The following is a 27,051-nucleotide window of genomic DNA, read 5'->3' on the forward strand; positions in this document are numbered from 1 at the left end:
GGGGAATCACTCCCTAAACAGTAAACACTTGTTATTTTTGGTGATGGAAGTCTACACAATTTAAACCAGGTAAATGATGACAATAAGAAATACATGAGATTAAGGGGCCTTATTGGTAAACGCTATACCACATACAATTTGACAACAACAGCAGTAACAACCAAAAAATACAGGAGTGATTACACAGGTAGATATATATGCATATATGTGTATTGCAAGGTATATGTGTATGTATGTGTGCATATATGGGTGTATCTGTAGGAAGAGATACATACATGTTTGTGTGTCCTACACATATATTCATTTATATAATAAAGCACAAAAGGTGCACAGTCACAGGTACCTCCCAGACATAGCCAAACACCTCGCAGGATTGGTTTACTAGGTTTGAAGGCTTAAGACCATAGTCTCATGAGACAACTGGATCAACTGGCACAATATAGTCTATAAAGTTTATGTTCTACATCCTAGTATGGTAAGTAGCATCTGTGGTCTTAAAAACTTGTGAGCATCCATCTAAGATACAACTTTTAGTCTCTACTCATCTGGAGCAAAAGAGAAAGAAGGAAACCAAAGAATCAAAGAAGAAAACTAGCCTACAGGGCTAACTGCCTACACAAACCCCGGCTTTCTAAGCAGAGACCAGAACTAGATGATGCCCAGCTACCACTACCAACCGTATGACCAGGGACATAGTAGATGGTCCCAGATAGAAAAGGATAGAATTGTAGAACAAAACTCTAATCCTTAAAAAAAAAAAAGGCCAGACTTGCTGGGCTAGTAGAGGCTGGAGGAACCCCCAAGACTCGCCTTGAGGTACCCTTTAAACTTTGAACTGAAACCACTCCAGGAGATCACCTTTCAGCTAAATAACAGATTGGCTCATAAAATAAACACTATCACCCATGAGTACTGTGCTCTTTTACCAAAAAAAAAAAAAAAAAATCATCTATATGAGACCAAACGGTCAATATTTTCCTAAAAGCAAAGATGAGAAGGTCAGGGGGGACAGCGGAACAGGATTTATGGAAGCATAAGAACTAGAACAGAAATAATGAGAATGTGGACACCGTGTGGAAAATGTAACCAATGTCACTGAACAATATGCATAGAAATTGTTAAATGGGAACTTAATTTGCTAAGTAAACTTTCAAAACTCAAGAAAAAGTTTAAAATTAAATTAAATTTTAAAAAGACTGAGTCATCCTCAGTTACTGCCCACAAAGAATGTTAGTGTTTCTTGAGTCTCAGTACCTTTGCCCAAACAGCTTCTTCTTCCTGGAATAGTCTACCTGTCCCACCTGTCCCCTCCTCCCAAGAAATCCTCCTTCTTCAGGTGGAGCTACAACAGCAACTCCCAGGAAGTTTTCCCCTAGTACAGTACAGCATAGCCTTCAGTATGGATTACACCTCAACATAAAGACATTCTTGGACTAGTTAAATTAGACTGTTGTTTGGTTTAAAGAAGGCTTGAGGAATATTTTTGGTTTAAGATTTAAAGATTTCCTCAGGGCAATAGTTTTGGAGGTTCATCCAGCCTCAGTGACTCCAGAAAGGCTGGATTCCATGGGAAATGAAATTCTGTTCTACATTTTCCCCCTTCTGATCAAGATTCTTCTTCAGCATCTTTGATCAAAATGTTCAGTAATGGTAGCTGGGCACCATCCAGTTCTTTTGGTCTCATGGCAAAGGAGATAGGTGTTCATGGAGGCACTCAACCACACATTCCATTTCTTCCTCCTATTCCTGACTCTCCCCCTTTCCTCTGCTGCTCCAAGCAAGCAGAGACCAATTTTTGTGCTTTGGCTAGACACCTGCAAGCTTTTAAGACCCCAGACACTAGACAAAGAACTAGGATGCAGAATGAAGTACTAAGAACTATATTAGGTCAATTGGCTGGAATATCCCGTAAGACCATGACCCTAAGTGGCCCTTGTTTCTTAATTTCAAATGTTTGGGATAACTTTAAGTGTTGTCAAACCAACTAACTGAGATAATGTATAAAAGCAGCTGCCTGAGTGCCTGATAACGTAGGCACTCAACAAACGAGAGTTGTTGGTATCATTACGCCACACAGGTAAACTGAGGCCACGTTGTGAAGAACCACCTCATGTTCCACACAGGAAGTACGTTCCTCCTTTAAATTCCAGTAAGTATCTGACCACACCTCCACACTTTGTCCCCTTCAATTACTGTCGAATCAAGCCACCAGACTGTGACATCAGCCAGCACTTTCCCTGTACAGCCAGCGTACCCCTGGACTGAACTGAGGACACTGCAACCCCCAAATCCCCCCTAGAATGAAGACTGTTCATCCTCCTGCTCTTTGTGTACAGGCTCCTCATCTGCAAAGTGGAGGGCCTGGCCTAAGAAATCGTCCCAACTCCACGGCTCTGCCCTCTCAACTCTATGGAATTGGAGTTTATACCTCACAGACTTGCCCCTAATATATCCTATATTCTGATGCTCTCAGCCTTCAGCAAATGCCCCCTACACTTCCCAAAAGCATTCTTTTCAGAACCACAAAAGAACTTTCCACCAAATTTATGTGCACCCCCAGGAAAGACTGCAAGACTGGGGGTCAATCACAGGCCACCCCTCACCAGGACGCTGACACCACAAGGAGCCCCTCTGCCTGCCCAGAACCTCCCACTCATCCCCTACCCCAATGCCCTGCAGGCAAGCTCACTTGTCAACTTGCATCCTTGCTCTGCTCCCAACATCCTCCTCCACATGACTCATCTTCCCACTGCTGACCTTCTCAAAGTCCTCCCTCGGCTCCATTCAAGAATAACATCAGTCTTCTCAGTGCTCTCCCGTCACCTCCTGGCCTGGTCAGAGAACCCTGTTGGCCTTGCAGGCTCTTGCTCTCCCATTTTACCAGTAGAAGAAGGTCTACTTTTCCAGATCCCTGTTGCTACATTAGGAGGCCTGATGGCACAGTGGTTAAGCACTCAGCTGCTAACCAAAAGGTTGGCAGCTTGAACTCACCAGCTACTCCACAGAAGAAAGATGTGGGAAACTCTATAGGGCAGTTCTACTCTGTCATCCTACAGGGTCACTATCAGTCAGAACCAATTCGACAACAGTGGGTTTGGTTTGGTTTTTATTGCTACATTAGGAGTCCAAGGGTAGCACAATCAGTTAAGCACTGGGCTATTCACTTAAAGATTGGAGGTTCAAATCCACCCGGAGGTACCTCAGAATAAAGGGCTGGCAGTCTACTCCTGAAAAATCAGCCATTGAAAACCCTATGGAGCACAGTTCTACTCTGCAACACACAGGGCTGCCACGAGTCAGAGTCGACTTGACGGCAACTGGTTCATTGGGTAATCGCTGCTTTGGATCATTTTTCTTCCACCAACCTTCTACAAAACCTTTCCTCCTTCCAGACTCATAACATCTGGATATCTGCTCTCTGATCCTCCTTCATGTCACCAGACTCTACCAACCTCGTGCTGACTCATCCCCATTCCTGGAGACCTTAGGGACATCACAGTCTTCCTCTCCACCACAAATCCCAAAATTTACCCGGGCAGTGTCAGTGTTTATGAGGATAATCCCTCTAATACCTCAGTTTCTTGGCTTGCTAAATTCAAATGCCTTTCACCTCTACTCCCCCCATCCACATCCTGGCTCTCACAGGCACCCAGAAAGTTTCATCAGAAATCTTCAACTCTGATATCCCAGCCTCCCAGCTTTCCTACTTCCTCTCCCTGAAAACTCTTAAGTCCGTCCAGTCTGTAGATGTTTCCCTTTTCGCCTTCTCTGCTCCACCTACTCGTCAGCATCTTCCAACACCCTTACTTCTTAACTTTTCAACAACCTTCTCCTCAAACTCACAGCTACCCGTCTCCTGCTAAAAGAGAAAAACCATATATTGACATACGTTCATGCCTCTAAAAATCAGTGATTTTCAATGGGTTGATTATACTCAGCAGCCCATTAAGCTGACCTTAGTCAGCTCCTTCTCCAGTCCCCAATAAAGACTCTTCTTTGCTCACCCTCAAAGCCCCCGGTCCACCTCCATCCCTGCCTCCCTCAGCAATGACCTCCTGTTCCACTTCACAAAATGAAAATCTTTCATATAACTCCTCAATTCAGCCTCTCACTGTCTTACCTGAGCGCAGTAGTGGCTCTAACACCAGTTGGTTTAAGAATCACCTGGGCGGGGGGGGCCTCCACATTGATATTTGGCTTCAGTAGGTCTGGGTGGCAGTTTCTGATGGTGGTCCGTGCACCACATTTTGAAGACAATTGGTCTACTGCAGGGGTCGGCAAATGTAGCCTGCAGGTCAAATCCATTACTGTGTGTGGCCCATATGCCAAGGACCTTTTTACATTTTTAAAATGTTTAAAAATGGTTGAGGAAGAAAATCAAAGGAAGATTTCATGATACATAGAAATTATATGAAATTCAAATTTTAGTGTCCATTTAATAGTTTTATTTATTTGCCCTATTGTTTATGTATTATCTATGACAGCTCTTGTGCTACAATGGCAGAGTTGAGCAACTGTATGCCCTTTTATAGAAAATGTCTGCTGACCCCTCGTCTTCAGGATGAAAGAAAACACCTCACCACAGCATTTAGGCTTCTTTGTGATGTGATCCCTGCTTAACTCACCAACCTCAAGTCTAGCACCCTACTAACCAGTTCAAAGCACTTTCGGTTCCTTGAATGAACCATATAAATTTCACATCTCCACACCTTGGTACAGGCTGTTCTTTCTATCCATCACAGCCCTCTCCACTTTGTCTGCCTGATAAATTCTTACTCATTCAAGATCCAATTCGAATTTCTCCTTACCAGTGAGGAGGTTTTCTTCACTTTTGACAACTACATCTCATCCCCTCCACAGAGCAAAATGGATCTCTCCCTCCATTAGGCCCCCTATGCTTGACTAGGGTCCCTAAGAGGCGCAAACAGTTTGTGCTCTACTGCTAACTTAAAGGCTGGCTGTTCGAACCCACCCAGCAGTACCACAGAAGAAAAGCCCTAGCGATCCACTTCCATTAATATTACAGCCATGAACACCCTCTGGAGTAGTTCTACTCTGTAATACATGCAGTTGCCAGGAGTGGACATCGACTCAAGGGCCAGTAGCAACAATACTTGATTAAACTGTGTTCTAATTTATTTGTGTACATTGGTGGCTGTCAAATTTTAGCAAACATCAGAATCACCTAGAGGGCTCATTGCCCCCGGATGATGCAAACAATTAAGAACTTGGTTGCTAACTGAATGGTTGGAAGTTCAAGTTCACCTAGAGATGTCTCAAAAGAAATGCCTGGCAACCTACTTCTGAAAAATCAGGCATTGAAAACTCTACAGAGCACAGTTTTACTCTGACACACATGGGGTCACCATGAGTCAGAATCAACTTGATGGCAACTGGTTTGGTGCTTTGTTTTGTTTTTGGAGGGCTCATTACATCACTGATTACAGGGACCACACAGTTAGTACCCCTGGTTGACACGTGTGCCCCCTCCCGTACCCCACAATGAGCTTCTTGAGGGCCAGCACTGTTTTATCCACATTCGAATCCTCAGAGCCTAGCACAACCCCAAGAACACAGTAGGAATTCATTATTTACGATTTATGGTCTAACCAAATGAATTTACTCTTGAAAGCCATTCATGTTCAATATCAGAAATTAAGTGGGGAGAGCAGAGCTGACTTTGTAGAAACTGCTGAAGCCAAAGAGAAACCTAAAGTTTGCTCTCTCCGGGGCCGATGCTCTGTGGCCTGCCACATGCTGACACCCAGTCTGAGCTGTGTGCACTGGGAATCCCCAGAGTGAACAGCAGACTGTTCAGGTAGGACCGCAACGGCACAGCCACACCCAGCGTGGCGCAGCTTCAACCGGGAACATTAGGTGACAGGTCCTTCCCGCCCTGAGGACCGATCTACTGACCACTTTAAAATAGGATCCAGTGGGAACACGTGGTTCTATATATTGACTTTTGATTGTGTAGAGCATTAACATCATGTAACGAGTCCTGGTGGCACAAAGGTTAAGTGTTCAGCTGCTAACTGAAAGGCTGGCAGTTTGAACCTACCCGGTGGTTCCACGAGAGAAAGACCTGGCAATCTGTTTCTGTAAAGATCACAGCCTAGAAAACTCTATGGGGCAGTTCTGCTCTGTCACTTGGGGTCACTATGGGTTGGAATGGACTTGACAGCACCCATCACCAACAACAGCAGCATTATCACGTACAGTTACTAACGATAAACATTTAGTGAGTACCTACCATTTTCCTGAGACTACAAAGAGGGATGAAACCTCAACCTGAAAGAAATTTTAAATTAGTTTGGAATTCAGAATATAAACCCAACAAAATAAACAACAATACAGCATACCCGCTGCTGACGAGTGGATTCCAACTCATAGCGGCCCTACAGGACAGAGGAGAACTGCCCCATAGGGTTTGCAAGGAGTGGCTGGTAGATTCAAACTGCTGACTTTTTCATGAGCAGCTGAATTCTTAACCGCTGCTCCACCAGGGCTCAGAAGGTAACAATTAAAAATTACTGGCTATCAAATGTAAACTCTATCAAAAGGTAATCAGTAAATTCTACAGGAGTTCAACCTGTCCTGGGGCCTTCCTTCTGCTGTTCCACCCACATCACCATCTACAACCCTCTATGTAGCACCTACACAGGTCTGTGAGTAGTATGTAGCACTTATATAATTATGTAGGTCCTTGGGTATCACAAAAGGAGCCCTGGTGGCACAGTGGTTAAACACTGGGCTGCTACCCAAAAGGTTGGCAGCTCAAATCCATTAGTCTGCAGTGCCCATTCTCCACAGGAGATGTGGCAGTCCACTTCTGTAAGGATTACAGCCTTGGAAATCCTATGGGGCAGTTATGGGTCGCTATGAGTTGGAAATGACTCGACAGAGCAATAGGTTTTGGGGTGTTGCAAGTGGTTTACACTTGACTACTAACTCAAGGGTTGGCAGTTAGAACCTGCCTAGCAGTGCTACGAAAGAAAGACCAGGTGATCTGCTTCCATAAGATTAGAGCCAGAAAACCCTATGGAGCAGTTCTACTCTGTAACACATAGGGTCGCCATGAGTTGGGATCGCCTCGATGGCAATGCTGATCTTAAGTGGTTAAGATCTCAGGCTGCTAACCAAAAGGTGGGCAGTTCAAATCCACCAAGTGCTCCTTGGAAACCCTATGGGGCAGTTCTACTCTGTCCTATAGGGTCGCTATGAGTTGGAATCAACTCAATGACAACAAGATTGGTTAGGGTTTTTTTTTTTTTTTTTTTTGTCTTCTCAACCAGTGTACATGCTCTCCCAGGAGGGGGACCTTGACTTTTTTTCATCCTTATATTTCTACCACTACCTGGCACTGATAGTGTTAAATATTTAATTGATTTAATATCGACCATGGAATATGAGCTGAGCTTTTAAGGAAGGGCAAGTCATAGACAGGAAAAGAACTAAAGGTTGGGCTGTCCCAGCTTGGGTGAAGGAACCAGTCAGGTGACTGAAAACTCCAGGCAGGTAAGGAAAGCTTGTTAAGAGGTCCCGGTGGAATAACCAAAACCCACTGCTCATATCACCATTAGTCCGCAGTGCCCATTCTCCGAAGCTGTTCTACATTCACCCAGCCTTTTAAATTGCAACACAACCTTCCTAAACCTTTAATAGCCTTAAACCTTCCCTGCTTTAATCTCAAAACCATTTCCTGGACTCTTATTTCCTCCTCTATTTTTCCCTTGCCTCATTCTTTGCTGTTGCTTAATGGGGGGCCGGGTGGGACAGGGTTAGAGGAAATGAAACCCTGACAAAGAAGCCTGGTTTAACATTGAATTGCTACTTCATGCACTCACACAAAGTTTGGGGGTGACATCAGGTAAAAATATCCTTGACACCTGAAATTTTCTACCACTAACATGGAAGTTCCTCAAAGTCAGGAAACTATTTCTTTTCAGCTTTTACAGATTCTAACACATGATCAAGGAGGCCTGGTGGTACAATGGTTAAGTGTTTCACTGCTAACCAAAAGGATGGTGGTTCGAACCCATTAGCTGCTCCCCGGGGGGGAAAAGACCTGGCAATCTCCCCCATAAAGATGATAGCCTAGGAAATCCTATGAGGCAGTTCTACTCTATATCTATAGGGTTACTATGAGTTGCCATCAACTTGAAGGCACACAACAATAGGACATGATTGTGCACCACGAAGATTAAAAAAGACAACATCATCAAATCCATCCTGGCCTTTGCGTCAATTTTGCAAACGAAAAACGCTAATGTTAGTTTAAAGACAGATGATGTCACGCTCCATAACAAAAACAAAGTGGAGGGCAGAAGCCATTTGCAGATGATTTAAACAAAAACCTACTCATTCTCCATTCCTTAATTCCCCCTAAATGCAAAGGAAAAATTCCTTACTTACCTTGGGTAAGTAAGCCTTTATAGCTGAATAATCCTACTGACTGCCTCCGAACACCATGTTTGTCAGCCACACATGGATTCATTTCAGAAATGCAGTTTTCCGTGAACTCAACTATGAGGCACCTGTTCAGGCCTCTAAGTCATCATTCATTTCCTATACCCTATATCTGCTGGTGGCGTAGTGATTAAGTGCTACGGCTGCGAACCAAAGGGTTGGCAGTTCGAATCCGCCAAGCGCTCCTTGGAAACTCTGTGGGGCAGTTCTACTCCATCCTATAGGGTCGCTATGAGTCGGAAATGACTCGACAGCCCTGGGTTTTTTTTTTTTTTTTAATATCTGAATTACAAGGAGCCCTCGTGGAACAATGGTTAAGCATTCGGCTGCTAACCAAAAGGTTGGTGGTTTGAAACCACCAGAGGACCCATGGGAGAAAGACTTGGCAATCTGCTCCTGTAAAGACTACAGCCTAGAAAACCCTATGGGGCAGTTCTACTCTGTCACATGGGGTCACCACGAGTTGGAATCGACTGGACGACACCTAACAACAATAACATGCCTGAGTTGCTATGCTATCTATCTATCTTTAATTAAATAAGATAATTTTACATTTAACATCTTTAGGAGGATGTCAGACTAATAAGTCCCTGAAAACTAAAACCATAGACTTTTCATCAATAGTCACAATTGCACACAAGCTTCAAGTGCTGTTTAGAGTCCCTGTTTAACAGAAAAAAATAAACAGTAGAATCAAATAAAAAATGACGAGAGTTCTTCACTCAGAAAGCAGAATACTCAATGAATATTTCTATTTTTAAAGATAATAAACTGCATGACACAGGGAAACCCAGAGGCCAAAGACATTCACAAGAGTTCAATCAACCAGAAATCACGAAGACACATGTGAAACTTTAAGACACTGGTAAAAGGATTCAATGTGTTTACATGGAATATGAAGAACTATTTTATAATTTTTAGCATACCAAAAAATCAAACCAGTCACCATCAAATCGATTTTGACTCATGTTGACACTACGTGTGTCTGAGTAGAAATATACCCCATGGGGTTATCATGACTATGACCTTTTGGAAGCAGGTTGCCAGGCCTTTCTTCCAAGGCGCTTCTGGATAGACTCAAACCACCAACCTTTCAGTTAGTAGCTGAGCACTCAACTCTTTGTGTCATCCAGGGACAACTTTCAGTATACCAGGATAATAAAAGGTTGCTCTTTAATGAGACAGAAGCAAACTTTTATCAAGGACTGTGCTGTTATCCTCTGGCTACCCTGCCAGATCTGTCTCTACTCTTCACTTTGAGGTTCCGTGCCCTGGAGGAAGGCCCTGCAGACCACGGCACCCAGGTGGCCCCAGTTCAGCCACACTTAGGTAGGGTCTGGTCACTGGGGGGCACTGGCAAGAGATGGAAGGGCTCCAGGGTGAGGAGAAAGGCCAAGGTTCTCTCTAGGCTCCCTCACCACATCCCAGCAGAGGCTGTGTCCAGCTCTCACTGGGCAAGAGCAACAGGACTTCCTCTTTTCCCTTCAGCCCTGGGTCTGGGCACACTAACATGTTTTTTTGGTTGCCTTAGCCCTGCCCACACCCACCTAAGTAAAAAAAAAAAAAAATTTTTTTTTTTTTTTTTTAAGTAGCTCATTAAAATTCCTTCATTTCGACCAATTTAGTTCAATTCTGTTTTCAGCCAGAACCCTGACTGATCCAAGAACATTCTGGTATAAAACCAAAAACCAATGCCATGGTGTCGATTCCGACTAGGTATAGGGCATTTTATAACTACAGCCAAAAGTTTGAAACAACCCAAATATCAAGAGATGAACGAGTAAAAAAAATGTAGTAGTCTCCAACTTACAACATATTTTAGTTACAACAAACCACGCTTACGACCATCTTTTTTTTTTTTTGTACATCTTATGTTAGTAATATATACCACATACAATGTTACAGCATGTAAATATGCTGGTGCTATCTTTCTCAGATGTTCACTGCTATGATTTGTAAAGATACTGATAACAAAAGGCAATAATAACAAAAAAAAATGAGGTGTACAACTTACAACGGAGTCAGCAGAACAGAACCCTGTTGTAAGTTGGGGACTGTCTGTACATACAATGGAATATTACTTAGACATACAGAGAAATGAAATTCTGATACATGTTTAGACATAGATGAACCTTGAAAACATTATGCTAAGTGAACTAAGGCAGGCACAAAAGGACATATATGATTGCACTTACATGACGTATCTAGAAATATCTAGACAAATGCATAGAGAAAAGTTTACTAGTGGTTATCAGGGGCTGGTGGGAGGAGAAGATGGGGAGTTAAGGGGTACTGAGATTCTACTTGGGGTGATGAAAAACTTTTGAAAATGGATACTGGTGATAGTTGTACAACACGGTGAATGTAATTAACGCCACGGAATTGTACACTTAAACATGGCTAAAACGACAATGTTTTGTTATATATATTTCACCACAATAAATTTTTTTTTTTTAATTCTCAGCCCCAAAAGGTAGGTATTATGGCCTTTTCCCATTTTAAAATGAAGATGCTGAGGCTCATAGAGGGTAGGATGTCAGCTGGCGATCACAAAAGAAGTCAACTGGCGTTACTCTTGTCCCCCACACCAGCGCTCCTCAAACATAACTATGTGTATTAATCATCTGGAGTTCTTGCTAAACTCGGAGTCGCACTCAGTGGGCATGGGTGGGTCTGAGAATCAACATTTCTAACAAGCTCCCAGGTGATGCCTGGTCGCCACACCACCCTTTGAGTAGCTAGGCCCCACACTGTTGTTGTTATTGTTGTTTGCTATGGTCAGGTTGGTCCCCAACTCATGGCAATCCCATGAAAAAAGGGATGAAGCACTGTCTCTCCTTAGCACACTGTCTTACTCTGGGTTCTCTAGAGGAGCCAAACCAGTGAAACATATATAGATCTATAGAGAGAGATTTACTCCAGAGAAACGGCTCATGCAATTGTGGAGGCTGGCAAGTCCCAAATCTGCAGGTCAAACAAAAGGCTGATGACCTCTGCTGGCTCACGTGGTTGCCAGGGTTGACAAAACCCAAACCTACAGGTCGAGCAACAGGCTGGGGGCCTCTGCTGGCTCACGATGTTGCAGGGATTGGTGAATCCAAAATCTGGAGGTCAGGCAACAGGCTGCAGGCCCCTGCTGGCTTTTGTCCCAGGAACTGGGTTCAGACACCAAGAAGACTGCAGGATTGGAGAAAGAGCGAACTTTGCCGGGACATTCATTTATATCATGGATGCAGGCCACACCCCCAAGGAAACTCCTCTTCCAACTGATTGGCTGGTCACATCAGATCACAAAATGGGACCTGATATATACTGTCTGCCGAACCACTGAGAATTATAACCTAGCCACATTGACACATAACATTAACCATCACACACCCTAACAATCAATCAGCAAACCTGAGATTTGATGGAGGTACTGCTGCCCAACACACTGCTCCGACACCTATTCATTCCACCCGTTGCTGGCTCTCTCAGAAAACCAGGAAGTGTGTTTTCTCAGGTTGTATATGCTCCCCTTTTCAGACCGGTGGTTCCCAAACTTCAGACTTACTGGGTTTTGTTTTGTTAATGTGAGAACCAGGACAGAATTTCTAACTTTTTACAAGGCCGCATTTATTAAAACAGCAGCCAGCATTTCAAATAAAAAGGTATTCTAACAAGTACAATAAAAAACCACCAAACCCATGGCCATAGAGTCAATTCCAGCTCAAAGCGATCCTATAGGACAGAGTAGAACTGCCCCACAGGGTTTCCAAGGAGTGGCTGATAGATCCAAACTGCCAGCCTTCTGGTTAGCAGCCTGTGCTCTTAACCACTGCACCACCAAGGCTCCACAAGTACAATAAGAATGTAGAATAACAAGAACTCTCAAACAGCCTCACCAGGAAACTAGAAGAGCCAATTTGGCAAAAGGAGTGACATTATCTTGTCATTTTAAACATATCCACTCCTTTGGCCCAGCACCTCCACCGAGTGAATGTATATCCCAAAGAAACACTTTGACATATGCAATGTTTATGGTTGCATTCCCTGAGTAGCACTCCCCCCAAAAAAGAAAACAACCGAAAGTTCATCAATAAGAGAAAAGATAAATCATGGCATATTCATATTCCAGAACACTAGACAGGGGTGAAAATGAATGAGTTACAGCTACACACAAATACACTGACAACCCGGACAAATTTTAGAAACAATGTTGAGTGGAAAAAAAGACATTTTTTACAAAGTTCGAAAGCAAGCATGAGTAAACAATATATTGTGTAGAGATACATATGTGCACGTGGTACCACTAAATATTATAAAGAAAAGCAACAGAATATTAGAAATAAAGTTGAGAATGGTGACTATTTTAAGAAAAGGTGGAGGGACGACTTACATACGATGGGGGAGGAATGCATTGATAATGTCCTAGTTCTCAAGCTGTCTGGGGTTTCACAAATGTTCTTTATACACACACACACACATTAAATACATTACTTTGTAAGGACCCCTGGTGGTACAACCATTAAGAGCTCAGCTGTTAACCAAAAGGCTGGTAGTTCAAACCCACCCAGGGGCTCCATGAGAGAAAGACCTGGCAGTCTGCTTCCATAAAGCTTAACCAAAAAAACTCAAACCCATTGCTGTCAAGTCAATTCCAACTCATAGTGGCCCTACAGGACAAAGTAGAACTGCCCCATAGGGTGTCCACCGCTGTGATCTTTATGTCACATCTTTCTTCCACGGAGCAGCTGGCGGGTTTGAACCACTTTTGGTTAGTGGCCAAGTGCTTAACCACTTTGCCACCAGGGCCTAGAAAACCCTATGGAACAGTTTTATTCTGTCACATGGGGTCACTATGAGTCAAAAATCGACTCCACGGCACCAATGCCACCAGCACGGGACCCATTGCTCCGGACCAGTAATTAAATTTTGGATTGTGTCATATTCTCCAGCAAGTAGACGTAAGCAAATAAATAAATACCAAAACAGTATATTGTTCTTTTGCTTGTCATTCCAGAGTCTTTACTATCCCATCCCAACCCCCACTCCACCCCCCAGGTGGGAAGGTATTTTGCATTGATGAGGTTGCTTCCCTTGAAAGAAGACTATAAAAGGGCTGAGTCTGGGTGTCCCTTTAAGTCACACCCAGCCAGTCACTGGAGGCGTGAGTCAAAAACACACAAGGTCATCTAGCTCTTCCAAAGTTACTGAAGGTGTACACAGAAATATACACCAGGCTACCAAACTCGCAAGCCACAATTTAGCCTCAAACCACATTATTTACGGCTTGGGATTTTCCCTGGGCCTACAATTAAGCTACGTGGGGCACTGCGTGATAAATGCTTATCCCACTAGGAGTCATTCAAACTTGATCCTGCGCAGGCAGTCTGTTGTTAGGTGCCACTGAGTTGGTTCTAACTCAGAGCGACCCCATAGGACACAGGAGAATTGTCCCCCTAGGGTTTCCAAGGAGCAGCTGGTGGATTTGAACTGCTGACCTTTCGGTTAGCAGCCGAGCTCTTAACCACTGCGCCACCAAGCACTCTGGCTATCCTAAAATCAAAGAGATCAAAGATACTTCGTCCTTGTTCACCACCAACATTTTTCCTTCATTTCACTCTAGTCATCCCTTCTTCCCTGCAGTCTTTAACATCCCTAAGGCTCTTCCATTTCTTTTTACAAATTAAAAACCAGGTTACTTTTACAGAAATTCAGAAGACTAGAGAAAGGGTAGAGTCCCTGGGTGTGCAAAAGGTGAACACACTCAGTTGCTAACCAAAAGGCTAGAGGTTTGAGATGACCTAATTTTTTTTTTCAGGGGTGCTGGTGGCATCACCATTAATTTTTTTTTTCAGGGGTGCTGGTGGCATAGTGGTTAAGAGCTACGGCTGCTAACCAAAAGGTCATCAGTTCAAATCCACCAGGCGCTCCCTGGAAACCCTATGAGGCAGTTCTCTTCTGTCCCATAGGTCTCTATGAGTTGGAATCAACTCGACGGCAGCGGGTTTGGTTGGTTTTTTAGGGGTGCCTCGGATGAACGGCCTGGCGATCTACTTCCCAAAAATCAGCTACTGTAAATCGTATGGAGTTCTTCTCTAACCCACATGGGGTTGCCTCAATGGCAAGTGGTTTAGAGAAGGGGTGAGTGCGGTTTAAAAAAACATTTGAAAACATAAATACTGGCTGACTATGGTCCATTATGAGTTGGAATCGACTCGACGGCACTGGGTTTGGTTTTCATTTTTGGTATGGTCCATTAGGGGCCCTTGTGGCACATTGGTTAAGGGCTCGGCCGCTAACCAAAAGGTTGGCAGTTCGAATTCACCAGCCGCTCCTTGGAAACCCTACAGGGCGGTCCTACTCTGTCCTATAGGGTCACTATAAGTCAGAATTGACTCAAGGGCAATGAGTTTTTATGATCCATTAACTATTTCTCTTCATACAAAAAGACACCCCGGATTCTTTTAACTGTGCAAAATGCCTTAACAAGGTAAATATAATTAAAACAAATCCTGAGGGAGGCTGGGGAAAGAGTACAAAACAAACTCACCTTAAGGAAATTCAGCTATAAGTTATATTTAGCTTCAGAGCTAAAGAATTTGCTATTATGTTTGCCTTTTGCTTGGGTCCCTGGGTCTCTCCCATCCTCACTACAAACTGAAACTAATTTACAAAAGCCCAAATGAGTTAGCATCTGATACACCTCCTAACGTCCTGACATTCTGAGTTTTGGAGCTGAGGAGGGAGGCCCTGGGGAGGTTCAGAGTCGGACCTTCAGTCAGCAGATAGAAGGATGGCTCAGTCAACAGTAACAGAATAAGGCCAACGTCCCAGGTCTCACTTCCTCATTGCTAAAGGAATGTGAGTGGAAAGGGCAGCAGGTTTGCTCATGTTGGAGGAAAGAAAAAAAAAATCACTAATGAGATGCAGGTAAAGAGAAGCTCAACGTTGAAGAAACATTCAGCAGTGGAGGGAGCCTCCAGGGCGCCCTACCCAACTCAATTTAAATTCACAGCTATTTATTCAGTCACTACTAAGTACAGGTAGATGGTCTAGCATAGAGCACTTTAAAAAAAAAAAAAAAAGGCGTTGTCGTCGCTTAGATTCTGACTCAGAGACCCTACACAAAGAGCAGAACTACCCCATAGGATTTCCGAGGAGTGGGGGGTGGATTCGACTGCGGATCTTTTGGTTAGCAGCTGTAGCTCTTAGTAGAAGAAACAGTTGCCGTCAAGTGGATTCTGATTCATAGCGACCCTATAGAGCAGAGTAAAACTGCCCCATACGGTTTCCAAGGAGGCCCTGGTGGATTCAAACTGTTGACCTTTTGGTTAGCAGTCGTAGCGCTTAACCACTACACCACCAGCGTTTCCACAGCTCTTAACCACTGACAAATAAAGAAGGCAGCTTCAATCCTCAGGAGGATTTCTTACCATGAATTACTGTGCTTTGTTGCCATTTTATTAATTTTAACGTTAGCAGACAATTCAAATAACTTCACCAGAATTCTTCTGCCACTAACTTGTCTTACTCAGAAGGTGGAAGCCCAAGGATAAGAGACTGAAACCATTAAGGCCCTTGGAGAAGCAGAGGGTGCCCCTCCACCCTTTCCAATAGACATCACACACAAGTCCCACTGCAGAAGTCTGAAACACAGGTCTCTCATTCAAAATCTATAGATTAACCAGGCTTCTTTCTGAAGTCGTGTCATCTAAAATTAACCTGAATTAACTTAAATTAGACTTGACTACACTGATCGAAGAAACACTGGATCAATTTAATTTACCAGAACGTTTAGAACTCAGTGACAGGAAACGAGGCAATCCAACACTTCAGCAACAAAAAAGTTCTGTCTAACCTGTCGTGCGGGGCGTACCAACTTTTTTTCCACACTTAAAAAGAGAAAAACACCAACGCAAAAAAAAAAAAAAGCCCAGCTGTCTGGTTTGTAGCTGCAAAGCGTGCTATGGGGTTGCGGGGGTGGGGGCGTAGAAAACACTTCTCACCGCACCCCCCTCCCAGCGTCACGCCCCCAATCCCTCGGGTAGGAAGCGGTGTCTGCGCTCCCGCCGCGGTGCCCGGCCTTGGCCGCCCGCGGTTACCTGGTCCAGCGGGATGCCCAAGAGTTCGCTGAGCGGGTGCAGACAGGTGGAGCCCGTGGTGCGGTAGGTGAGTCTGGACGGCGGCTCTGCTGCCATCCTGCATCTTCGGGAGGCGGCTGCCCCGGCCCCAGTCCGCTCCACCCTGATGGGCGTCCTCCCGCCCGAGTGCTCCTGGGTGGCTAGGCCGAGTGCTGCGCAGACGCCTCGCTCAAGGGCGACCGACAGGCGATGCCGGGGAACGCGGACCCACGCCAACTCGCGGGGCGCAAACTCGGCGCTGGCGCAGCGGCCACGGACGCCGTAGGAGGGCCGAAGCCGAGCGCGCTGGGCTTCCCGCTCCCCTCCTCTCGGCGCTCATTGGCCCCGCCGCCGGGGAGGAGGGAGGAGAAGTGGGGACTCGGAGCCCGGCCCCCGAGCGCCACCTGGCCCGCCCTGCCCGGCCTGAACCGAGGCGGACCGAGAGAGGGAAGCGACGCCAGCGGGAGCCCGCGGCTGGCGACGCGCACCACTGGAGGCGCCCCGTCCTTCGCCGGAGCTCGCAGTCCCATCTCCCTCCAGAGGAAACGACCTGGTCACCTAGACAGGAGACTTTCCCTAGAGAGGACCCCTCTGCCCCGCTCTGTTTTGGTTTCGCCGCAGTAGCAGCACCACACCCCACCCCGCCTCCGCGCGGGCTAAGATTTCCTGCGTTTTCCTTTCTGGCTATCTCCTTCGTAAACCCTTGCTGCAAAGGGTTAGTGTGCGGGTGGCTGGCAGCCCGGGGACAGGCCCACTGCACCCAGACTCTGTCTTTCTTTACCTTCCTCTGATCAAAACATAGTTTTTTACACACTGATCTTTCCCTCCCTGTCACACAAGCAACCACTGGGGACTGCGAGCTTCTGATCACTTACATCCCTCTGGATGGAAAATTATTTTACCCCTGTAAGAAACGGTGTTAGCGTTATATCATGTGCATTTTGAAAAGTTATTTATTTATTTATTTTTTTGCCCCTTCACTTTTTCTCTGCCCCTAGATACCCAAGTGTTATCACTGTTAGCTGGAAAACTTTTTCAGTTTATTAACAGGTTTTGAGAATCATAGAAGTATGGAAGATCCTTGCCAGGAATTGCTATGTGCTAGCTGATGAAGGGGAGCCCTGGTGGCTGTTAACCAAATGGCCAGGTCAGTGATTGGAACCTACTCAGAGACTCCCCGGGAGAAAAGATCTGCTCTGTAAAGATTACAGCCTAGAAAACCCAATGTGGCAGCTCTCTCTCATGCGGGGTTGCTATGAGTCAGAGTCAACTTCAGGGCACCTAACGCCAACATCAGCCAATGAAGGCTTTTCACAAAGGCAGTGCTCTGGACTGATGGGCAGAAACGTTAAAGAAAAGTGAGCTCATGTGGCCTGCAGGCTTCAGCTGGAAACCAGACCCACAGCCTTGCGTCAGCAGTTTAGCTGAGAGCTGTTACTGAGCCAAGAATCTTGGTGGAGAATCCAACCAAACAGGAGGACAATGATTTTTGTGCAGACTAACATTGTTATCAATGTAGCCTTGGGATTCAAATCAAACTGAAGGCCCACTGAAGGCTGTTAACAACTTCCTCTTCAAAGTCCAGACCTCAGCCTTGCCTTCTTCAGAAATTTCATCATCAACAAGCTGCTTTGAACATTAAACTGTGGGGCCAGAATTTCTCAACTCATGTCTCCTGCTAAGGAGCAAAAAATGTCACTCCACTCCCTGTCCCCATGGAGATTTTCTAGGAAGCCGCCACCACCACCACGTGACAATCTCTACTTTATCCCCCACTCCTCCCCCCCCACCCACACACATAAACACACAGGCACATATTTGAGGATCCTTAGGCTAGACCAAACATGCCGAAGATGAAGAAATTGAAGATTTTTACCAACTTCTGCAGTCTGAAATTGATCAACCATGCAATCAAGATTCAGTGATAATTACTGGGGATGGGAATGCAAAAGTTGGAAGCAAAGAAGGATCAGTACTGGGAAAATATGGTTTTGGTGATAGAAACAACCCCAGAGATTGCACGAAAGAATGTTACGAGACCGACTTACTCATTGCAAATACCTTTTTTCGACAATGTAAATGGTGACTATACATATAGACCTTCCCAGATGAAATACACAGGAATCAAATCGACTACATCTGTGGAAAAACACAATGGAGAAGCTCAGTATCATCAGTTAGAATAAGACCAGGGGCTTGTTCCAAAACAGACCATCAATTGCTCATATGCAAGTTCAAGGCGAAAGTGAGGAAAATTAAAACACGTCCACGAGAACCAAAATATGACCTTGAGTATATCCCACCTGAACTTAGAGACCATCTCAAAAATAGATTTGATGCACTGAACGTTAATGACCGAAGACCAGACGAGTTGTGGGATGACATCAAGGACATCATACATGAAGAAAGAAAAAGGTCATTAAAAAAACAGGAAAGAAAGAAAAAAACAGAATGGATATCAGAAGAAACTCTGAAATTTGCTGTTGAACTTAGAGCAGCTAAAGCAAATGGAAAAAATGATGAAGTAAAAGAACTGAACAAAAGATTTCAAAGGGCAACAGAAGAAGACAGTGTAAAGTATTACAATGAAATGTGCAAAGACCTGGCATTAGAAAACTAGAAAGGAGGAACACACACTGAATTTCTCAAGCTGAAAGAACTGAAGAAAAAACTCAATCCTCAAGTTGTAGTGTTGAAGGCTTCTATGGGCAAAATATTGAACGACACAGGAAGCATCAAAAGAAGATGGAAGGAATACACAGTCCCTATACCAAAAAGAATTGGTCAGCATTCCACCATTTCGGAGGTGGCATGTGATCAAGAATCGATAGCATCAAAGGAAGAAGTCCAGCCTGCAATGAAGGCACTGGTGAAAAACAAGACTCCGGGAATTGAGGACATACCAATTGAGATGTTTCAGCAAATGGATACAGCACTGAAGGTGTCCACTCATTTATGCCCAGAAGTTTGGAAGACAGCTACCTGGCCAACCAACTGGAAGAGATCCATATTTGTGCCCATTCCAGAGAATGGAGATTCAACAGAATGCAAAATTAGCAAAAATATCATTAATATCACACACAAGTGAAATTTTGCTGAAGATCATTCAAAAATGATTGCAGCAGTATATCGACAAGGCACTGCCAGAAATCCAAGCCAGATTCAGAAGAGGATGTAGAATGAGGAATATCATTGCTGATGTCAGATGGATCTTGGCCGAAAGCAGAGAATACCAGATGTTTACCTGTGTTTTATTGGCTATGCAAAGGCATTCGATTATGTGGATCATAACAAATTTTGGATGACATTGCAAATGATGGAAATTCCAGAACACTTCATTGTGCTCATGCAGAACTTGTACATAGACCAAGAGGCAGTCATTCCAGCAGAACAAGGGCATACTTCATGGTTTAAAATCAGGAAAGGTGTATGTCGTGGGCATATCCTTTCACCATACTTATTCAGCCTGTATGCTGAGCAAATAATCCTAGAAGCTGGACCAAATGAAGAAGAACGCAGCATCAGGTTTGGAGGAAGACTCATTAACAACCTGCGATATGCAGATGACACAACCTTGCTTGCTGAAAGTGAAGAGGACTTGAAGCACTTGGTGACGAAGGTAAAAGACCACAGACTTCAGTCTGGATTACACCTCAACATAAAGGAAACAAAAATCCTCACAACTGGACCAGTAAACAACATCGTGAGAAACAGAAAAGATTGAAACTGTCAAAGATTTCATTTTACTTGGATCCACAATCAACCACCGCAGAAGCAGCAGTCAGGAGATCAAATGACATATTGCATTGGGCAAATCTGCAAAAGAACTCTTTAGAGTGTTAAAAAGCAAAGATGTCACTTTGAGAACTAAGGTACGCTGACCCAAGCCATGGTATCTTCAGTCATCTCATCTGCATGTGAAAGCTGGGCAATGAGTAAGAAGACTGAAGAAGAACTGACACTTTTGAATTACGGTGTTGATGAAGAATATTGAACATGCCATGGACTGCCAGGAGAATGAACAAACCTGTCTTGGAATAAGTACAGCCAGAATGCTCCTTAGAAGCAAGGATGGCAAGACTTCGTCTCACGTACTTTGGACATGTTATGAGGAAGGACAAGTCCCTGGAGAAGGACTTCATACTTGGTAAACTAGAGGGTCAGCGAAGGGGAGCAACACCCTCAAGGAGATGGATTGACACAGTGGCTGCAACAATGGGCTCAGACACAGCAATTATTGTGAGGATAGTATAGGACTGGGCAATGTTTCATTCTGTTCAGTACGAGTCAGAACCGACTCAACGGCACCTAATAACAGCAACGAGGCTAGACCAACTCATTAAATATCACACAGTCCTGGATAATGACCAGCACAGAAGCAATATTCATCTTATCTTCAGCAAGATGACTGCTTAAGAGAGGTGTTTGAGGACAGTCAGGACCTTGAAAGCAGTGTTTAAAAAAAATTGATACTTAGATGTGAACTGCCAGAAAACAGAAGTAAGCTCATTAGGGTAGTATTGCCAGAGTAAATGCCTCAGGCCAATTATAATTTTCCACAAAGGTATGCTCTTCAGACTTCAAAAAATGGCTGTCACATATGCACAGTTTAGGAGAAAGAAAACAATACTAGCCCTATGTTAGCCCATTTTTTTTTTTTCTATTTAACAGAACACACAAATTATCATCCTAGTCTATACTTTTAAAAGCAGTAGCTCAGTTTAGATCTCATAAACATAACGTCACAGAACTTAAATCTTGACGGTTCTATTCTGACACTGTAGTATAGGAGCCCTGGTGGTGCAATGGTTAAGTACTCTGCTGCTAACTGAAAAGTCGCCAGTTCAAAACCACCAGTCCCCACCCCCTCCTCCTCCCCCCCCCTCCCACGGCAGAAGAAAGATGTGACATTCTGATTCCATAAAGATTACAGCCTTGGAAACCTTAAGAGGCAGTTCTACTGTGTCCTGTAGGGTCCTTGGAAACCCTATGGGGCAGTTTTACTCTGTCCTGTAGGGTTGCTATGAGTCTGAATCAACTTGACAACAGTGGATTTTGTTTTAAGAGTGTGGATTTTAATAAGCTTCTGAGGGACTGCATAGGATTCTAAAATGCATAAAAACTACACCATGGACACATCTCTCTCATTTCCTTCCCTTGTGACCCTATTTCCACCTGTTATGGTTAATTTTATGTGTCAACTTGGCTACACCGTGGTGTCCAGTTGTTTGGTCAAACACTACTCTAGATGTTGCTGTGAAGATATTTCGTAGATGTGGTTGACATTTGGTGGAGAGCAGGCTTAAGAGACATGTTGGGACATGTCAGGACAAGGGTGACTGTCATCTTCAGTTCAGTCTGTAATAAGGGGAGCAGGCTGAAGAGATAAAAAGACGTGGCAGGCTTGACTGAGGAAAATAGTCATATCAGGACAACCAGAGAGACTGATAGACTTCATTAAGAAGAAACCCACATTACATCACCAGACTGTGTCAACATCAACCAGCTGAGCTCAAAAAGCTCCAATGTGTATAAAAGAAGCAACAGAAGGAGACAACAGTGCTAGGAGCCTTCCCAGAGTCACTTGGTCAAGAGACAAGAGATGTTCCTCTCATTTATACGTTGGGAACTAAGAAACATTAGGCTGCGGCAGCTCACCCAGGCTTACTCCTGGTTCAAGAGACATTAACGGAACAGTCATGAAGCAGTGAGCAGCAGCAGCTCGTCCCAGGATTACTCATAGACCTTTCTACTATCTGGCGCTCGGTCATACGTTGAGAACTTAGGAAGCAGTAGGCAGCGGCAGCTTTTCCCAGGCATACTCCTAAGTTCAAGAGACGTTGAACAGAGTGGTCACGAGGCTTACTCATGGACCCTCCTAACACCAGGCTCATGAGCCCACAGGAAGCTACGCATGATTCAGAGACCATCGCTAAACATTGAGACTGGAGATCATCGCCAACTATAGAATGACACCATCGAACTACACCATCTAATTGCCGTAAGCTTTACCTGTCTCTTTCATTTCTCCCCTTCTTGGTATTCTGAGATCTCTGGGGTCCAGGATAGCCAAGAACCTGCTAATGTGTGTTCATGCTTAATGAATTGATGAAATTAATATAAGACCTAAAAATAAACCATTTAATAAAGACATTGTAGAAAGACACAAATCGTGTGGAGTAGTCTATAAGACTCTTCCTGGCAACACATTTATAATCAGTTGACCTTAAGTAAAGAATATTTCCCTTGATTAAGTGGGTGAGACTCATCCAAACAACTGAAGGCCTTAAGGGGAAAAACTGAGGTTTCCCAGAAAGAAGGAATTCTACCTCTAGGCTATAACATAAGTATCCTACCTCCTACCTCAGTTTCCAGCCTGACATACAGATTTTAGACTTGCCAGGCCCCACAATCACGTGAACCAATTGCTTAAGATCAATCTCGATCTGTATGGCTGCCAACCAAAAGGTCGGCAGTTCAAATCCACCAGCACTCCTTGGAAACTCTATGAGGCAGTTCTACTCTGCCTATAGGGTTGCTATGGGTCGGAAGTGACTTAACATCAATGCGTTTGATTTGGTTTCGGTATATGTATATCCTATTGGTTCTGATTGATACATATGAGACTGATACATATACGATATATATGAAATTGTTACATATATATCTTATTGATTCTGTTTCTCTGGAAAATCTTAACTAAGACACAATCTTTTGTCAATTGTGGTTTCGTAATGATAATGCATTAGGTATAACTTTACAAAAGTTATTTTATTTGCCAGTGGTATTAACCCAGTGTGATTGTTATTATAATTTCCTTTTTAAGAGTGAGAAAACTGAGGTTTAGAAAGCTTAAGTAACCTGGTTGTATATTTAGAAAGGTTAAGCAAAACATGCCTATCTGATTTCTGAGCCCATGCCTCATGGCCGCTTCTCAGCCTCATGGCCATTTCGCCTCCCTAAAACAAAGTGCTTCTCTGTCAAGAGGCCTCCCACACACACCTGATATAGGCTTGTTACTCTAGTGGACAAGGCATTACACTTCCTGTTCAAAAAATGAGATGGCAAGGGTGATGCCACAGGCACTCTGGCCCACCTGCCTTCTATCTGCAGTGATGACTGCTCTCTGAAATTATAGGCCAGACACAAAAAGATCCCCCCCCCAAAAAAAGATTCTGGCATACTTCAGGAAGTCGGCAAGATTCCTCTGACTGATAAAATGTCAGAACACCAGTAATATGCCAGTCCAGACCTAAATGACAAAACTGAATTAAAATCATCCTCAGAATTTACAAAGGTGTCATGGATTGAATGTGTCCCCCTGTGATTCTTGAAATCCAAACATCTATATGTTAATGAGGCAGGATCAGCATGGGGTGTATCTTGAGTCACAGTCTTACAAGAGCATGTAACTCAAGTCACACCCTTCCTTGAGTCACACCTTTTATAAGAGGTAAAAGGAAAGAGAAGGGAACAGAGAGAGGAGGGACCTCACTACCACCAAGAAAGAAGAGCTGGGAGTGGAGTACATCCTTTGGACCTGGGGTCCCTGTACTGAGAAACTCCTAGACCCAAGGGAAGCTTGATGCCAAGACACATGGAGATCTCAAAAGAACGCTAGATACACGGATGTTGAAAGGAGACAAAGACATTCCCCCAGTGCAGACAGAGAGAGAAAGCCTTCCCCTAGAGTTGGTGTGCAGAATTCGGACTCCTAGCCTCCTAAACTGTGAGAGAATAAATTTCTGTTTGTTAAAGCCATCCACTTGTGGTATTTCTAGATAACTAAGACAAAATGTATAACCCCTTAAGAAGTTAAATTTCTAATGATATATTCCCTCTAGACACAACTAAACATAATCACCAACAAAACTGGGTTGAACCCATCCACACTGTTATAACCCATACAAAAATAAAATTGTCATTTTAATAATACCACATATGGATTGGAAACCCTGGCACCATAGTGGTTAAGTGCTATGGCTGCTAACCCAAAGGTCAGCAGTTCAAATCTACCAGGCCTTCCTTGGAAACTCTATGGGGCAGTTTTACTGAGTCCTATAGGGCCACTATGAGTCAGAATTAACTCACTGGCAGTGGGTTTTACATAATGTATGGAATGATATTGTATAATCAAAAAGCATATTCATTTATCCCCTTTGATCCTCCCAAGAACGCTATGAGAAGAAAAAGGCAGGTATTATTACCATTTTTTATTATCATATCATCACTACCTCCATTTGTATTAATGAGAATGCTAAGTTAGGGTCATTTGCAGCTGGCTTATCTGGCAAGTAAGCAACAAAAAATAGGATTCAGACTTGGAATTCCATTGTTCTTTTTGTTATACTAGGAGTCCACCTTCAGGAAAACTGCAGAAATTGTTGCCTGTATAGGACATTTAGAATCCAGGCTTAGCATTTAAGAAACAGATCTAGACAATAGTCAAAACTGACACAGTGGGGTATCACCTTTGCTTTTTGAGCACTTCAAGTATTAGCCACAAAAACGTAGAGATTTTAAACTCTGGAAACAGAGCTTCATTTCTTCACTTCCCTTGGAACATATTTGCAGCCTACCTGCCTAACTCATTTCGCCAAGCTTGAAATCACAGTGAAACTTCGTTTTTATATTTATTCATGTTCAGAAAACGAAGCATATTAATGTAATGGAACATCTAACAGATTTAGCTATTACTGCAGCAGTAATGGCAGTTTCTCCTCAAGAAGACTGGATAATTGAGTCATCCCAGGTAAATCAACACAGAATCATCTCAGTGTGCTAGCCTAGCAAGGAGATGCTGTGATGTCAAAAAGATGTGCTTACATTAAGGAGATGCTGATATGTCAAAAGACAAAAGAATCTGAGATAACATACCGACCTCTCAAAGGAACCAGTTAGAATTACAAAACAGAAATTGTTGTGGTTGTAGGCCCTTGACTCACAGAGACCCCACGCACAATGAAAGGAAATACTGCCTGGCCCTGCACCATCGCCGTGATTGGTTGTGAATCAGGCCATTGTGATCTGTAGGGTTTTCACTGGCTGATTTTCAGAAGTAGATCATTAGGCCTTTCTTCCTAGTCCATTTTAGTCTGGAAACAGGAGAGAAACCTGTTTGGCATCATAGCAACAACATAAGCCTCCACTGACAGACAGAAATGAGTTACTGATAACTGAATACAGAAATAAAATCTGATAAAAATAAAAACTCCATTAATTAAAAATACTCCAAAAACAACATTTATAAATATGATTTGTAAAACTTCTGAGTGGTCGACACTGGAGCCTAAAACATAGTGTCTTAGGCTAGGTTCTCCAGAAAAGCAAAACCAGTGAAGCAGGTATATATATGTGTGTGTGTATATAGATGTATGTATATATGTATATATATGTATGTGTATATATATACATGTATATGTGTGTGTGTGTATGTATAGTGGCACAGTGGTTAAGAGATCAGCTGCTAACCAACAGGTCGTCGGCAGTTCAAAGCCACCTATGGTGCAGTTCTACTCTGTCCTATAGGGTAGGTATTCATCAGAACTGACTGAACAGCAACAGGTTTATATGTGTGTGTGTGTGTACATATATGTGTGTGTATATATGTATATGTGTATGTATATATATGTATATACTTGGAGAGAGAGATTTATCTCAAGGAAATGGCTCACCTGGTTGTAGAGGCTGTCAAGTTTCAAGTCAGTGGGCCAGTATTAGTTTGAAGGCTTCTCCTAGCTCATGTAGCTGCAGGAGCTGACAAACCCAAGATAAGCAGGTCACACATCAGGCTACTGGTTCACAGGCTGTAGAGGCTGACGATTCCAAGTTCAGCTGGCAATGTAGCAGTCTGCTGGCTGAAGTCCCAAGAACCAGAGGTCAGATATGACAAGCCAGATGCAAGATCTAGAGCAAGGCCAGTGAGTTTTGCCATATTGTCCATATATATTGGATGCAGGGCACACCCTCAAGAAAAATCACCTTACAACTTGCTGACTGTTTACATCAGATAACATCATGGAAGTGATTAGATTATATCACAAAATGGAAGATAATTACATCATTACATATCTCCCAAACCATTGAGAATCATGGCCCAGCCATGTTGAGACACAACCATCACAGTAGCCTTGAGCATACCTTGGTTTCTCGACTTGTAGACGATCCTCACATGTCACCTGTTTTCCTCAGAGTGTGTACATGTCTGTGCGTGTCTCTGTGTCTAGTTTGCTCTTTTTATAACTCAGAAGTGATTAGATTTAGGTCCCACTCTACTCAGATGTGATCTAATTAACATAATAGAGAAAACCCTATTTCCAAACAGGATTACATCCACAAGTATAAGGGTTAGGATTCCAACACATATTTGGAGGGGAGGGCACAATTTAATCCATAAGAAGACCAAAGAAAAAATTATATGTGAAATAACCTGTCACAAAGTAATTGTCCAAAAAGTATTAACTCTGTGTAGCTAGAG

The 27,051-nt window shown here is 43.6% G+C and overlaps 1 protein-coding gene across 1 annotated transcript in view; it reads right to left on the reverse strand.

Moving 5' to 3' along the window:
* MBOAT1 (membrane bound O-acyltransferase domain containing 1) overlaps positions 1-16,889 on the reverse strand; it is a 161,295-nt gene extending 144,406 nt beyond the window's left edge. The window contains exon 1 of the mRNA XM_049876250.1: positions 16,557-16,889. Coding sequence (XP_049732207.1) covers positions 16,557-16,652 — 96 coding nt within the window. The 5' untranslated portion in view covers positions 16,653-16,889. The remainder of the gene's footprint in view (positions 1-16,556) is intronic.
* Positions 16,890-27,051: the final 10,162 nt, after the last annotated feature.

This window comes from Elephas maximus, chromosome 1, assembly GCF_024166365.1.
Source record: "Elephas maximus indicus isolate mEleMax1 chromosome 1, mEleMax1 primary haplotype, whole genome shotgun sequence".
NCBI lineage: Eukaryota > Metazoa > Chordata > Mammalia > Proboscidea > Elephantidae > Elephas > Elephas maximus.